The sequence below is a fragment of the Primulina huaijiensis genome, chromosome 3 (assembly GCF_012295235.1).
Source record: "Primulina huaijiensis isolate GDHJ02 chromosome 3, ASM1229523v2, whole genome shotgun sequence".
Lineage (NCBI taxonomy): Eukaryota > Viridiplantae > Streptophyta > Magnoliopsida > Lamiales > Gesneriaceae > Primulina > Primulina huaijiensis.
Genome location: NC_133308.1, coordinates 20,393,600 through 20,410,664, shown reverse-complemented (window position 1 = coordinate 20,410,664; position 17,065 = coordinate 20,393,600). Strand labels below are relative to the sequence as shown.

Below are 17,065 nucleotides of genomic sequence, written 5' to 3'. Positions count from 1 at the left end.
CAGTGACGAAGCCAGAAACATGGCTCTGTTCGAGCTGGAATTTTAAACTTTAAAATCTTTTAATATTTTAAATTGATCTACTCGAACTAATATCATATTATTCCAAAATTATACAAAATTTACATATACATTTTTAAAAAAAAAAAATTGGGTTACCCGGACTTTAAAGAAGGATGTGGCTCCGCCTCTGGTCGCACAGAACTTATCGAGTACGATTTATCTGGTTAAAGTGGTTTGTAGGGTATTGTGTTAGCTCGAAATTTACCTAATACGCACCGAAGAATAGCGTCTATGGATTTTCACGTAATAAAAAATGATGTTACTATATTAATATATACAACAGTCTAAGCACACACATAACATGCGTAAAAATTAACAGTGAATAAGAATTGTTGAGATTTGAAGCGGTTGTTTTCGTCTCTTTTGTTTTGTAAAACTGAAAAGATGTGTGGTAATTTAATTTGGATGAAATTGAATAAGAAGTGTGAAAGATTTAAATAAATATAATGTTATATATTTTTCATTTAAAATTTCAATTAATAGTATATATCTATATTATTTATTAAAGTTAAATCTTTTTTATTGACTAATTTGGTACGGTGGTGAAACTTTTTTATAATTCTCAATACACTCTCTAATCATCCAACGATAAATGCCACATTTTTCTTTATATTTTATTTTTTTCCTATCATTTCAATTGTTTTTTTTTTTAAAAAAACAATAATTTTCATTTAAAAATTTTAAAAAATACTTCATTCTCGTTGAGTAATATGTATATTATCGGTGTGTTTGGAACAAGGTTCTAAAAAGCGTGAAGCTCCCCGAAGCGCGGATGTCGAGCTCCAAGCTTTTCAAGCTTAAGCGAGATTAGCACGAGTTTAAGCGTGAAAAAATATTTTTTATATTTAGTGTAATTGTAATTATCTCAAACCATTAAATAGATAAAATAATACATAAATATGATAAAATTAAGTTTGATGCATTAATTCTCATATTTATAAAAACATAAAAATCTCAAAATTATAATCTTTATTTGTTTTTACAACTAGATCACATTAAAAAATCCTAAATATTTGTCAAATCATTGTCAGACACGTTTAATCATAATTAAAATTAAAAAATAAACATCTAAATTATAAACCTAATTTATTATTTTAAAATAAAAAGACATATCTTGAAAATAAAAAATTTAAAAATAAACAGATGTGATTAATTGTGTTTAAGCAAGCTTAATTAAACGTCTTAATTACGTTTAATTCGGTCAAACAATAGTTTGACCGCTTTTTTCCACTTTTCTCAGAAACGAGACGTTTTTTTCAAGCTTCAAGCTTAAACGTGCTTAAGCTCGGGCTTTTTAGAACACTGGTTTAGAAGCATGAAATTCACTGAGATTTGGAATTGAAAATATCATTTTAGTGTTTTGAAAGATAAAATTTAAAAATAATATTAATATTTGGTGGAATTTGATGTTATTTCATTTAACTATGTGAAATATTTGCAAAATAAGTATTGTTTCACGGAATCTAATAGGATTTGGTTCATAGGGAAATTAAAAAGTATTTTTACTAATAAATTTTTATAACTTGCTCATAAATCTTAAGAGTGTGTCTCTTGTGAGACGGTCTCACGAATCTTTATCTGTGAGACGGGTCAAACCTACCGTTATTTACAATAAAAAGTAATATTTTTAGCATAAAAAGTAATATTTTTTAATGGATGATCCAAATTAGAGATCCGTCTTACAAAATACGACCCGTGAGACCGTCTCACACAAGTTTTTTCCAAATCTTAAATGTTCTTCTCAAATTTTATAAAGTATCATTTATCCAAAATATATATATTATCAATTCACACATATTTATATCATATATATTTGTGAGAAAATTATTTCAAAATCAATTTATAATTTTTTATTTAAAAAAATTGTAAAAAAGACATTTTTATTAAAAAAAATGTTGTTTTAATATTAAAAAACCTAATTTATCAAAATTTTATAAATTTATTTTTAACTTCCTGGTGATAAACTTTATAATTTTTGCATTTACTAAAAAAGTTATTTAATTAAAAATATTTTTCATATGTCCAAAAATAATTTTTCACTTGATTAAAATATATGAGTATTTATATTAATATTGTTAATAAACAAATCATTTAAAAAAATAAACAATACAAAATTTTTTTAATATAAAATAAATTAGTTTTAATAGTTAAATCAAATTCCAGATAACATTTAAAATTTTTACCAAACATCCAAACAAAACTCCAAAGCCCTGGATTTAAAATCCAAATCAAAATCCCATCTTTTACTCATCCAAACATACCGTACGTATTTTACAGATGATACAAAATTCATGATTCATTGTATTTCTAATTATTATTAATAATATTCAACTGTAAGATAAAGAGAAATACGAATAGATAATTTACTAGTAAATTATATGAGAATTGTTAGATAAATAAATAAATTCAATAATTTTCTTTATACAAAATGAATTTTTTCGTCAATATTACTGAAGAAATCAAAGCTTGGTTTAATCTATATATTTGTAAAACTACCCGAAAAAATATATTCTGATAGATTTTCCTTTAACATATATTATCTACATGACTTTACACATTGCATACATATGATTTATTATAGTTTTTAAATCATGCTGCTTCTTTTTTTTTTTTTTTTTTTTTATTGTAATGTCGTTGGACATGGTATATATTTGATAATCAGGAACTCGCGGTTGCTAGTATGTAAGACTGTAACCCTTCGAATGTGTACTAGATAAACATAATTTATATACTACAATCATGTATGCATGCACCAATCAACACAACTTTAGCTATCCATATAATATAAATTGTAGTATAAGAAGCCTTATGTTAAGTTTCATTGACCTATTGAAGGAAATAAAACTCCATTTTCCAAGCAAATTTACATATTACCATTCTGCATTTGAACTTGTCCATTGCTGTCACCCTTCTTTTCTTTTAATGTCTTCATCGTCGACCTCCACCCGAAGAAAGTCCCGAACGACGACTCCATTTCCTCCAACGTTTTGCCACGAGTCTCGGGAAATAAAGCGTAAAAGAACACCCATGACACACAAGCAATCCCAGCATACAAAAAGAATGTTCCTCCGATACTTATACCCTTGTTCAAGGATAGAAATGTCATTGAAATAATCCCACTGGTGACACGATTCGCTGCGACTCCCATACTGCACCCTTGGGCCCTTAGTCTTAGGGGGAAAATCTCCGAACTGTAAACCCATGCAATTGGGCCCATCCCGATTGAAAAAAAACCCACAAAAGTCAAAACACAGGTTATACACAAAGATATGGCCCAAATCAATTTATGATCTGTGTTTGAAATAATTGTCAGCCCAGTACCCAGGCCCACTAGACTCAAAATCATCCCCGCCATGCTAGATAGAAGCAACGGCCGCCGTCCGATCCTATCCAGCAAAAAAGTCGCCACCAAGATGAAGATAGTTTTCGTGAATCCGACGGCCATCGTCGCGAGTAGCTTATCGGTATCGTTCTTTATCCCCTCCTTCTCAAAGATCTCTGGGCTATACAATACCACGGAGTCGATCCCACTTGCTTGTTGGAAAAAGTGTATCCCTAAGCCGCACAATAGGATGTGGCGCACGGCGGGGGTAGGGTGGAGGAAGAGCTCACGCCAGACGCCTTCGCCTCGGTGGCGTACGGGAACCGAAACGATGTCGTCGTCACAGTTCTCGGGAATGCCTACTACTTCTTTGATATCTGCTAATCTTGATCTGGATTCCTCCGGTGAATCGGAGGTTTTGTCGAGTACACGTTTGGCTTGCCCAAGTTGGCCTTGCATTACAAGCCAACGCGGCGATTCCGGCATGGCAAGGACCGCGACAGCCACAAGTACAGAAGGGATTGCGCCGAGTCCGAGCATGAATCTCCACCCTATATACGTTGGGAGCTTTGAGAATGCGTAATTAGAGACATAACCAAGAAGTATACCTGTGAAACATGTAACATGGCATTAACACGAGCATTGAAGTTTTTGTGTTCAATATTTTTTTCTAGGGAAAAATTATATTTTTGAATAATTAAAACTCAGTTTTAATCTACTACATATGATTGATGTTTGTTTTACCATTTTAGTTTTTTCCAATTGGAGTGTAAGATTATATATTTTGTCTTGTAATTTACATTTTGTTTATTTTTAATTATGTTAACGATAATTTGCATTTTTAATCCTAAAACTTGCATGTTTATTTATTTTTTCCTATTTTTGGTCCTTTACGATAAATTATCATTTTTAGTCGTGTGACTTATATATTGTTTTCATTTATTATCATTTAACTTAAATATTTTTTTCATTTTTTGCCTGATAGACATGATAGACTCAAAAAAAAACATAATAAAAAATTAAATAAAAAAAAACATACAAGTTACATGATTAGAAACAAAAATTCTACGTAACGTAGTCAAAAATGAAAAAAAAAATTGTAAATTACATGATTAGAATATAAATTCATTGTTAATATGATAAAAAATTTAAAAAAAATGTAAATTATAGGGAAAAAAAATTTTAATTTTCGCAGCATCACACCGATCAAAAAAATTATTTTTAAAAATTTGTACTCTGTGTCTTAAATTTATATTTTAAACTCCCAAGAATCTTTGGTTGATTTGAATATTCTTATTATATGCATCACAATCTTTCTCGTAGACTTGAATGGCTCTCCCAATTATTTCGGACAGCTAAGCTATAAAACGACCCATAAATATGTTCCACGGGGACCAATTATGTCACTTTCTTTACGAGATTAATCATGTGCACGACAAAAATATATATTAATAAAGCAGTAAAATCTAAATAAATGCACAGTGAAGTTATCCAGAAAATTAAGGTCAAGGTAGAATGTTGTTACGTACCAAAATTGATGAACACTTCAGGAAAAGAAGTGAGGAAGCCCCGGGAGGAAGCCGGTGCCACCTCTGCAGTGTACACCGGAGCGATCATCAGTGCGTAGCCGACGCCTATGCCTGCCACAAAGCGGCCAGCCATGAGGAAGGCATAGTCGGTGGCTAATCCCATGAGCAAGGCCCCGGCGAAGAATATCACTCCGGCCAAGACTATGGTGTAGCGACGTCCGATCCAGTCGGAGGTACGTCCGGCGGCGGCCGCGCCCAGGAGCGAGTAGAGGTTGAGAATTCCCATGATTACTTCTTCTTGTACTTCGGTCATTCTAATGTTCTTTCGGATGTAGATTATTGCTCCAGTCATCACTCCTATATCTGAATTATATACACAATAATATCAAACATTATTATATTTTTCTTACCCAAAATTTTTTTAAAAAATTAATTTATATACATGTTATTTTGATCTTTTCTTGATATTTTTTTTTATTCATGATCTCGTCGTTTGACAAAATTGAAATTTTATCCAAAAATTGAGCACCAAAAAAAGTGAGCTAGGCAAGAATAAAAAATACCATATCCAAGTAAGATGGATGTCATGGAGGCTAAGAAAGAGCATGCCAAAGCATATTTGTTTCTCTTCGGTTTCGCCGGTGGATCGAAAGCCGGAATGGGTTCGACATGGCCGGAGAAGACACCATGTTTTCTCGGTTTACCGTTGTCCATGATGAAGATAATGATCGGCGGCAGTAGCGGTTTGATTTGCCACTAGTTTTGGAGTGGTAGGCCGAGTGACTTGGTACGTACGTACTAGATTGTGTGGCTGGAGTTGAGTTGATTGACTATAAATAGAAGAACTATTGAACTACGTTAATGGAAACAATAATTTGATAAAATTATATATAAACAAGACTAAAAAATTTGAATTACAAACTCGACACATGTAACATGTTTGCATTTTTTTTTGTATAGTTTACATACACATAATATCAAGAAGAATAAATTACAACCTTCTTCGGAAAAAGTGGACATAACATGCATGCTTACGTCAATATAAAATTAAATCATTTTTAGTGAATTAATTGATTGGTACTAAGAAACTGGCTTGAGCTATAGATGTTATTTATATGAATAGTGTTCTCATCTACTCAACATTTTATCTACTCAACACATGATACGTGTGTTGAGTGATAAATCAAAACTATTCATCCATATATCATTGTTGAATTAGTGATCATGATTCATCAACTCAACACATGTGACATGTACTGGATTGATAAAGACACTGTCCATGTAGATGACATGAACAAAATCTAAAAACCCCACATTTCACCGTTACTCTACGTCTGATAGCAATTTTAATTTAGAATTATATTTTTAAAAAAAAAAATCTATTTCTCTATTTTATTATATCTAATTAATCGAATTATTTTAGACTTTCTTTCCCAGAAAATATTTTTTTTTTAATCATATCTTTTCTTCCTTCCTTTATTCTTTTTATTTAACGTTTTCTCTGATTAATTACTGTTACTGTTACTGCTACTGTTACAGTCGTCACGAGAACGAGGAGGTTCCTCAGGAGAGATGTACCTCTGGCCTCTCTTTTCCTCGACTTCTTAGGACAATTTAGCTATCAAGGATAGAACTGTGGACTTAATTACGGTAGATGAGATCTTACCTATGTGGGCACTACCCTCACTTCATTTCAACGGGTAAGATCTTGCCACACATACAATTTCAGAAAAAAAAAAAGTGGGTCATATATATACATGGGCAAATCTTGGCCATCCATACTATCGTGGGGGCAATGCCCACATGAGTAGGATGAAATAAACCCTTAATTACATGCTTCTCAACTGTTTCCCTGGGCATGAAAAAACCTTTTGCATGTGCATGTATGTATACACTACATATTTATCTAAAACCATTTTAATAATTGAAACACTTAATTTAATAAGAGAGCTTTTATAATTTTAGAATGAGTCTCATGTGAGACCGTCTCACGGATCTTAATTTGTGAGACGGGTCAACCCTACCCATATTCACAATAAAAAGTAATACTCTTAGCATAAAAAGTAATAATTTTTCATGGATGATCCAAATAAGAAATCCGTCTCACAAATACGACCCGTGAGACCGTCTCACACAAGTTTTTGCCATAATTTTATATAGGTTGCATTTGCATCGATTAATTTCAAATGTGTTTTTGTTGTGTAGAGAAATAAAAGTACAAATTTCAAATTCATCGCATATATATTTATATAATATTTCATATATGGATCTTGGGTACAGAGTCCAAACTACGAAGGGTGGCGTCCAAAAAAATACATGGGTAACTAATTAATTTGTTGATGTCATTGAATTACAACCCAGCCATGTGAAATCCTCATGCTGATTAAGAAATGGTATGGGGATTTCAAATTATAACACAATTAATATTTTAAAAAATATTTCCATTTCAATAAAAAAAAAATGTTTAGGATCATGTGTTTTTAGGGAAATGGAGATCATTTGTTAAATTGTCTTGGAGGAAAGGTTAACATTTCAAATATTTGGAAATTATATTCCTAGAGTCCAATCTGATTATTTTTTTTAAAATAAAGAACCCAATTTAAGATTTGAGATTGATGAATTTATATGAGCCATTTTATTTACCCTTACATTTGATGGTACAAGTACTACATTTTTCTAATAAATTTTATGAATAAAGTCAACTATGATAGTTGGTAAATACTTTAAAAAAAAAAAGTAATTATTGATTTTTTCTTTGTAAAATTATTCGAATTCGTAAAAGATGAAACATTACCTTTATATAGTATAAAATAAAACCTGGGTAAGATTGATCATTTTAGATTTAAACGAAAAAATATCGTATATCGGAAACTTTGTGCTTTTATCAATGAAGATACCAAGAAATCAATTAATCCAATGATAAAATTACTGATTTAAATGAACTATATTGTGAAATATTGTCCCTTAAAAATTAGAGTGCACTTAGATGGAATCAAAAAATTATGTGTTCAGATAAAAACAATATTTTAAAAACGAGAAATCGGAAAATACGAACACGACTTCTATTGCAATTTATAATTTAAAAATATAAGAAGGAAAGCATTAAATGCTTCTGTTTCTCTAAAAAAATTAATTAAAAGAAGAATCTGAAAAAATTCTATTTTGTTAAAAAAATAAAAATTTCAAACCCACAAAATATATTAAACTATATATTTTATAAAATTTTCTCCACTCAATTATGTTTTTCCTTCACAAATTGAGAGACCTATTTATAGAATTTCTTTGGAAATAATCCAAAAATAAATACATCGTTATATACATCATCACACACTAATTTTCAATATTTACAACTCTTATTTTCAACACTTTCTCTTGTGATGATGATCATGATACAATGATTGTCTTCATTACGTTTCTTTTATACTGTCTCATTAAAAACCTTACTAGAAAAAACCTATTAGGATAAAAACCATAGTAAGGGAAAAAGAGTGCAATCACGTAAACTCCCCTCATGTTAGCACAAACGATTCTTCACAAATTTCGTAGATTGCGCATCCCAATTTAATATATATACTTTCTGAATATTGTCGTAGAAAGTGCTTTTGTGAAGAGATCTGATGAGTTTTCACTTGATTGAATGTAACGAATATCAAAATCTTTATTCTTCTCAAGCTCTTGAGTGAATGCGAAGAACTTAGGGTGAATATGTTTAGTTCTGTCGCTTTTTATGTATCCTTCTTTCATTTGAGTAACACATTGCAACATTATCTTCATATATTGTCACAAGCTTCTTGTCGAATGATAATCCGCATGAGATTTGGATATGTTGGGTCATTGATTTTAGCCACGCATTCACGTCTTGCTTCATGTAGTGCAATAATCTCGGCGTGATTTGATGAAGTTGTTACGAGTGTTTGTTTCTGTGAACGCCAAGAAATTGTAGTGCCTCCACGAGTAAATACATATCCGGTTTGGAAAGGTGCCTTGTGTGGATCAGATAAGTACTCAGTATCAGCATAACCAATTATACTTTGATTGTTATCATTTGAATACAAAAGTCCAAAGTCTGTCGTTCCTATTAGAAAACAGAATATATGTTTAATTCTGTTCGAGTGTCTCTTTGTTGAATATGAACTAAATATTGCCAATAAATTTACAGCAAAAGATAATCAGGTCTTGTACAATTTGCAAGATACATAAGGGCCAATAGCACTTAGATATGGTACTTCTGGACCAAGAATAACTTCATCATCTTCACATGGACGGAATGGAGCCTTTTCTATATTTAATGATCTAACAACCATTGCAGTACTTAAAGGATTTTATTTATCCATATTAAAATGTTTAAAGATATTTTCCGTACAATTTGACTGATGAACAAATATTTCACATTTTTTTTGTTCAATTTGCAAAACCAAACAATACTTTGTTTTTCCAAGGTCATTTATTTCAAATTCTTCTTTCAAGTACAAAACAACCTCTTGAATTTTCTTATTCGTTTCAATGATATCATCAATATACACAGCAATAATTACGCATCCGGATGTTGTTTTCTTAATGAAAACGCAAGGGTATATTGAATTGTTTACATCTCTTTTTCATTAAGTGTTCACTTAGCCGATTATACCACATTCGACCGGATTGTTTTAACTCATATAATGATTTTTGCAATTTCACAGAATAACATTTTTTGGGTTTNATTTCTATCGAGTGATCTGTATAAGTAAGTTGTGATAACATCCACAATACACATTTCTAAATTTTTAGATACCGCCAAACTAATCAAATACTGAAACATAATTGCATCCATAACGGGAGAATACGTTTTTTCATAATCAATTCCAGGCCTTTGAGAAAAATTTTGTGCAACTAGTCGAGCTTTATATCTTACTATTTCATTTTTGTCATTTCACTTTCAAATAAAAACTCATTTGTACCCAATAGGTTTTACAACTTCAGGTGTAAGGACTATAGGTCCAAAACATTACGTTTATTTAGCAAATCCAATTCAACCTGGATGACTTCTTTCTATTTTATCCAGTCCTATCGATTTTTACATTCACCAAAATATTTTGGTTCATGATCTTTATTGTCATTTATGATGTCGAATGACATATTGTAAGAAAATATCCTATCAATTTTTTTATATCTTTTCGGTTCCATATTTTTCCAGTATTAATATAATTGATAGAGATTTCACGATTCTCATCAATTTGTGTTTCTAACAGAACATTTTCATCATCATTTATTTCTGTCAGAATATCATTCTCTATTTTGTGATCATCGTGTTTTTCTATGCATTTTCTTTTTAGAGGATTTTTATCCTTGGAACCGATTGATCTTCCACGCTTCAATCGTTTTATAACATCATGAGTGTCTTCACTTTGTTTATTTGGAATTTCAATTCGAGCAGGGGCATTTACAGTATGTATATATGATTTAGTTACCCCTTTTGTGTCTGCAAATGCAACTGGTATTTGATTTGCTATTTTTTGCAAGTGCACAATTTGTTGTACATCTTTTTTACATTGTTTAGCTCTTAGATCTAGATGTAACAATGATAATGTATACCATATAATTTTTTTTTCGATGTGTTTCTTTTCTCCCACTAACGAAGATTTCCTCATTAAAATGACAATCTGAAAAACGTGCTGTAAACAAGTCGCCTATCTGAGACTCAAGATATAGAATGATTGATGGGCTATCATAACCGATATGAGTTTTGTTTTCATAATCATTGGTCTAGCAATCAGTTATAGACGTTTAATCAATAATTCAGCTAATCCATTTTGTGTATGTACATGATCAACATGATTCTCAACAGTGATTCTCATTGACATACAATAATCATTGAAAGTCTGAGAAGTAAATTCACCAGCATTATCAAGTCTAATTTTCTTGATTGTATAATCGGAAAATTGATTCCGTAATTTTATTATTTGACCACGACCACGCCTACTTCCACTTCCACGTCCACGTCCACGACCACGTCCATGACAATTACCTCGATTTCGACCTCAACCAAAACCTTGTCTTTGACTTTGATTTTGATTTCTAGGTTTAAATTCATTTTTACTTACAATATTTACTTTTGGAAATGTTGATTTAGTGGGTCGGGATTGATGATTTCTCATTAGCAGTTCATTGTTCTTTTTCGCCACAAAAAGACATGCGATAAGTTCAGAATATCTCGCAAATCCACGCACTCTATATTGTTATTATAGAGTTATATTTGATGCGTGAAAAGTGAAAAATATTTTTTCAATCATTTATGATTTCGTAACCTCATGTCCACAAAATTTTAATTGTGAGATTAATCGATACATTATCGAGTTGTAATTATGGATTTTCTTAAAATTTTGGAATCTTAGCGTATTCCATTTATCACGGACGAACGGAAATATAACTCCACTTATATGTTCAAATCTTTCCTTAATCATTTCCATAAAGCCATGAGATCTTTTTCAATGAGATATTCACATTTTAATTCTTCATCAAGACGTCGACTCAAAAATATCACAACTTTTGTTTTTTCTTGTGATGATGAGATACCATTTTTTTAATGGTCTCATTTAGACCTAATGACTCAAGATACATTTCTACATCTAGAATCAATGTCATATAATTTTTTCCAATAATGTCGAGCACAACGAATTCGAGCTTTGCCAAATTTGACATGGTGGTACTATAAAAATAACAATGCATTTTATTAGTTAAATTCTAAATATATTAATATGACAATACAAAGTAACGGATAAATTATAAGTAAAAGCATTCTTAAAAATCAAGAAAAAACACGAGGCGAATATTCTCCGATAAATACAAGATTAGTGATTATAATAACCAAAATAATTATACAAAATAACCTTAAAAGAACCATCTTCTTCTTCTTCTTCGAAAATTTGATGAAGAAAAATTTTAGGAAGGAACAGTAAGTTTGGATTGATTAAATGTGTTTGTGAAATCATATTTATAAGGTAAAAACTAGCCGTTTATGACCGTTTACAAAATCNAATTATTATATAACACAATAAAAATATATAAACAGTGACATAATCACATCATATTATTATAATGAGGTATCATATACTCTTTTTATATAATAACATGATATTATTCAGACTAAAGAGGTGAAACAAAACTTATCAGAACAATTCAAAACAGAGCAGATCGGAACAAACAGAACACTGTTATTCATCTCGTCACCCATGATCAAATTGTCCCCCATATGTTAGTCCTCTAAAGGGTGAGGCCAAAACATAGTTTTATATCCACTAATGGGAGCCATAACACAGTTTTATACCCACTGATGGGGGCCATTACAGAATTTACAATCGTCGTTCCATATCCAACTCGAATCATAACAGTGTATTACAGAATCAGATTCATCAAATAGTACTTATCAGAATTATGAGAGGACTCAACAAATTCAAAGAACGTCGAGACCAGAAGAACATATCGTACATCGATCGAGATTTTTATAATACATAATATAGCATTTTTCGAAAATGGTTTGACACATACTTATACAAATTTTAAATTAAAAAGAAATACATAGTAAAAACCCACTTACAGAATTTACAAGTTATGCTTCGAAAATGCAGATCCTTGGACGAAGTTTTCTTCTGAAAATCTGACAGCACTTCTACGTAAACCTCGAGCAGTTTATGTCTTCAATTCAACAGCACTTCGTCGTATTTTCTGAGCACTCGGACTGCACGAGCTTCCTTCCTTGCCTTGGCCGAAATTTTGGAGTATTTGTGGAGATGAATAGCCGAAATTTTTTATGGCTTGGTGGTGTGTTTTTCCTTCAAGCCTTGAGTGCTATTTATAGGTTCATGGAGGGGAGGTGAAGAGACTACCATTCAATGTCATTACCACCATGTTTATGACCTCCTTAAGGGCTTTTAAACACCATTAAAATTGTTGTTATGACTCTTCAAATTCCTCTTTGAATTCATGGCTTGAATGGGTTTTAATTCATGGTTTTGTGTAGCTTGGCTTTGTGTATCTAATTCTTTGGGTCTTCACATCATGTCCACAAAATTTTAATTTACGTGATTATTCGATACATTGCCGAGTTGTAATCACTGACTTTCTTAAAATCTTGGAATCTTAACGTATTACATTCATCACGGGCGATCGGAAGTATAACTTTCCTTATATGTTCAAATATTTCATTTAATCTTTTCCATAAAGTCATGTGATATTTTTCAATGAGATATTCACATTTTAATTATTCATCAAGATGTCGATGCAAAAATATCATAGCTTTTGTTTTTTCTTGTGATGATGAGATATCATTTTCTTTAATGGTCTCATTTAGACCCAATAACTCAATATGCATTTCTACATCGATAGTCAATAACATAATTTTTTTCTCGTAATGTCGAGCGCGAATATTCTCCGATAAATACAAGACTAGTGAGTATAACAACCAAAAATAATCTTGAAAGAACCATCTTCTTCTTCTTCGAAAATTTGACGAAGAAAAATTTTAAGAAGGAAGAATAAGTTTGGATTGATTGAATGTGTTTGTGAAATCATATTTATAAGGTAAAAATTAGTTGTTTATGACCATTTACAAAATCTTAAAAATAAATANTAGACTCTTTTTATGTAATAACATGATATTATTCAAATATATATACAATAAATAAACAGTAACACAGTAAAAAAATATATAAACAGTGTAATAATATAATCACATCACGTTATTATAATGATGTGTCATATACTTCTTTTATATAATAACATGATATTATATATTAAATATATATACACAATAAAAATAAATAAACAGTAAAATAAATATTCTTACTTTTGAATATTGTTATTTTTTTCTTATGTTTTGTAGCTTGGAAAAATATGAAGAACCTTCGAGTATCGTGTTGATAACGTGTTAAAAATAAAAAATTACGGTAAAAAGTAAAAATCTCAAACTCACAAAATATATTAAACTACACACTTTATAAAATTCTCTTCATTCAATTGTGTTTTTTCTTCACAAATTGAGAAACCTGTTTATAGAATAATTTTGAAAATAATCCAAAAATAAATACATCATTACAAGCATCATCACACACTAATTTTCAATATTTACAACTCTTATTTTCAACCTATTTGATAATATACATATATTTTTATTTCAACTCAAACAACCCTTTGATCTTTACTATATCTTTTGGGGAAAAACAAAGTAAATCTCATTCTTGCACCCTTTGAATTTTATATTTTAACATGGGCTAACTAAATGTGCTGTTATTTGGATCAAAATCAGATCTTTTTATCTGCCATAAACATGGAATTTAGCATGTCAAACAATAAAATTCAAATCACCAGTCAGCTTTTTCTCTCTTTTTAACTTCTGTTCTTTTTCTTCTTCATTTCAACTGAACGAAAGAGGCACTTGTGGCCTGTGGGCTCTGAAATCGTGCTTCTACTTTTCTCAGCCTTGCACTTTATCCTTAAAAAGATAAAAAGAACCAAAGCATGCTCATGTTTCAGGCACGTGTAAGATTTATCCCCACCCTTTGTTTTGAAAAAATTGGCCTTTTTGTATTGTGGAGTTTATATTTCTGGTTTGAGAATGTGTACCACCTTTCAGTAAGGTAATAAGTGTTGATTTTGAACTTCTTTTTAAACCTTTCTATGGTATCTATCTTTATTTCTTGTGATGCTTTGTTCACTTTATTATATTACTTCTTTGATATTACTCTTTTTATTAATTGCAAGGCAGGTTTAGAATGAGTAAGCTCCTGTCTTTGAATCTTTTGATGATTTTGCTCGGCTGATAAGTTTCAAGATTTCAATTTGGGTTTAGACGTTCACCATTCTTTTATTCTAAATTTAAACAATTTGATTTTTTCTGTTTCTTGATTCCATTATAACTTTTGAGATCATGAACTATAGATGATAGAATATGGGATTCTTTTGCAACAGTGGAAAAGTTGAAATTTCATGTAATCTTGTGCAAATGCAAGATGCCTGCTCGCCTCTCCTCTCATCCCATCCCTCTTGCTCTATTAAATTCTGAGTCCACCCCGAGCCTGCTCGGATTTAGGTGTTAGGCTGATAATGGTGAAAAATTATGTCTCTATGGTATGGCCTAAAGGGAATGTAATTGTTTAATGACTGTAAATTTGTGGCCTTCTTGTGGAAAATGATGCTTTATCTTGGTAATCAAGAAAGATGGGTAGGTACCAGTAATCTAAGTTTTTTGGATAAATTTCTGAACATGGTTCGAGTCTTTCATGCATAACAACATGAATATACTTTTTATTCGAGCAAACCGCAGCTGTGAAATATTGACTTCACGTGGAGTTATTGATATCTTAATCTTTCTCACAGGTTCGAACGGGTTAGTCAATCATTTCCTAACTCCACATACGAATATGAAATCGAAATTCAAAGTTGGGTGGCGATCTATTGTTCCTCTGAATATGCAAGGAGACTCCGCCTCGAGATTTTGTGTGTTCCCTAATGTGTAGTTTGAAAACTACAATCCTTGCCAAGCTCCAGTGTATCTAAACATATACGACGTAACGCCCTTGAATGCCTATCTCTATTGGGCTGGCATTGGCGTCTTTCACTCTGCCTTAGAAGGTAGGCTTAAGCTCTCAGTTAAGAAGCCTTTTCCAGATCTAAAAAAGCTTAAATTTACACACATTTTCATGATTCTTCCATCCATACTGATCATTTCACAGTTGGTGCTTTAACTGGTCCCTTGGCTGTATGTGTGAAATTTTGTTTATAGTACATGGGGTCGAATACGCATTTGGAGCACTTGACTATCCCACCAGTGGTATATTTGAAGTTGAGCCTAGGCATTGTCCTGGATTTAGATTTAGGAAGTCGATTTACATGGGAACAACGTACTTGAATCCACACCAAGTTAGGGAATTCTTGAAGTGCCAATCAAGAAATTACTACGGTGATACCTATCACTTGATTGTGAAGAACTGCAACCATTTCTCGGAGGATATATGCCGCCAGCTGACAAGAAACCGGATCCCGAAATGGGTTAATCGCCTCGCAAAAATGGGTTGTTTATATTATTTCATGCTATATCCCATTTTGTCAAAACTTTCAATTATTTTCCCTGAACGATTCAAGTTTTCTGTAGCTTATATCTGCACTTTGCCATTGCAGGCTCATTATGCAGTTGTATACTTCCGGGGTCGCTTAAAACAAATATGTCGCCTGATAATGGGAATGATCAAGATTCAGAGTGGGAGAACAAGAGTTTACGAAGAAACTCCACGGAGTGCATCTCTCCAATTTCCATGCACCAGATAGAAAGAGAAGTGTCAATATCATCAATCTTCTTGCATTTACATTACAAAGATTGCCTGCCTCCTTTGGATTTGAGAAAAGAGGTACCTTTGAAGTAAATATTTTTTTTTGGAGGAATGATGGGAAAAGAAAACGATTCCTTGTTCCAAATGGGTTATCTTTGTTTTGATTTCTTACATATAGATTCCATTTTTTGTCACAAATTCAAAATATGGTGGTTTAGCCATTCCTAAAGCGTTTCCTATGTTCATTTGCTGTCCCTCTATCATGTACATTGCCTTCAGCTCTCCTTATGACATTGTATGAGGAAGTTTCTTTCACGCTGATTTAAATATATTGCAATTCTTACACCAAAACGGAAAATATTACTTAGTGATTCATCAAAAATATTCATGGTTAGGAGTCTGAATCGTTTTAATTTTTTAATTTTTATAATATATTTCATTTCATTTTTAAAAATTTAGCTATATATTCCAGTTTGATTGAGAAAAAAACCGATTTTGCATGATTCGATTAGATTTGATCCTCAAAGCACACCCCCACAGGCTACAACGAATATAGGAATTGTAATTCGTAGACTTGGCCCGAGTTTACCAACTTCCATAACAAGTTGAAATTCGAGTCATTCAGAATTCATACTTGTATGAAATGTAGTTTCGATAAACAAAAAACCAATGAAATTAGTATACAACACCACGCACGCACACATAAATACAAGCAAAAAAATATATAAAATAAAATTGCATTTGTTCAGACGAGATCAACCAACACCTAGAGTTATCTAATTTACAGAGTTTGCTATCACTACTTCTGGATTAACATATCATACTCACCGTTAAACTACACATCTAGATTGATA

General features: G+C 31.4%; 1 protein-coding gene and 1 pseudogene across 1 annotated transcript; one reads left to right on the top strand and one right to left on the bottom strand.

Moving 5' to 3' along the window:
• Positions 1 to 2,767: 2,767 nt before the first annotated feature.
• On the bottom strand, positions 2,768 to 5,735 carry LOC140973633 (putative polyol transporter 1). Its single transcript, XM_073436605.1, has 3 exons — positions 5,475 to 5,735; positions 4,912 to 5,274; positions 2,768 to 3,990 (listed from the first exon to the last, which is right to left on the bottom strand). Exons 1-3 carry the CDS (start codon positions 5,623 to 5,625, stop codon positions 2,924 to 2,926), a joined length of 1,581 nt encoding a protein of 526 aa, XP_073292706.1. The 5' UTR covers positions 5,626 to 5,735; the 3' UTR covers positions 2,768 to 2,923.
• Positions 5,736 to 14,573: 8,838 nt separating this feature from the next.
• LOC140972224 (deSI-like protein At4g17486) lies at positions 14,574 to 16,542 on the top strand (annotated as a pseudogene).
• The last annotated feature ends 523 nt before the right edge of the window (positions 16,543 to 17,065 follow it).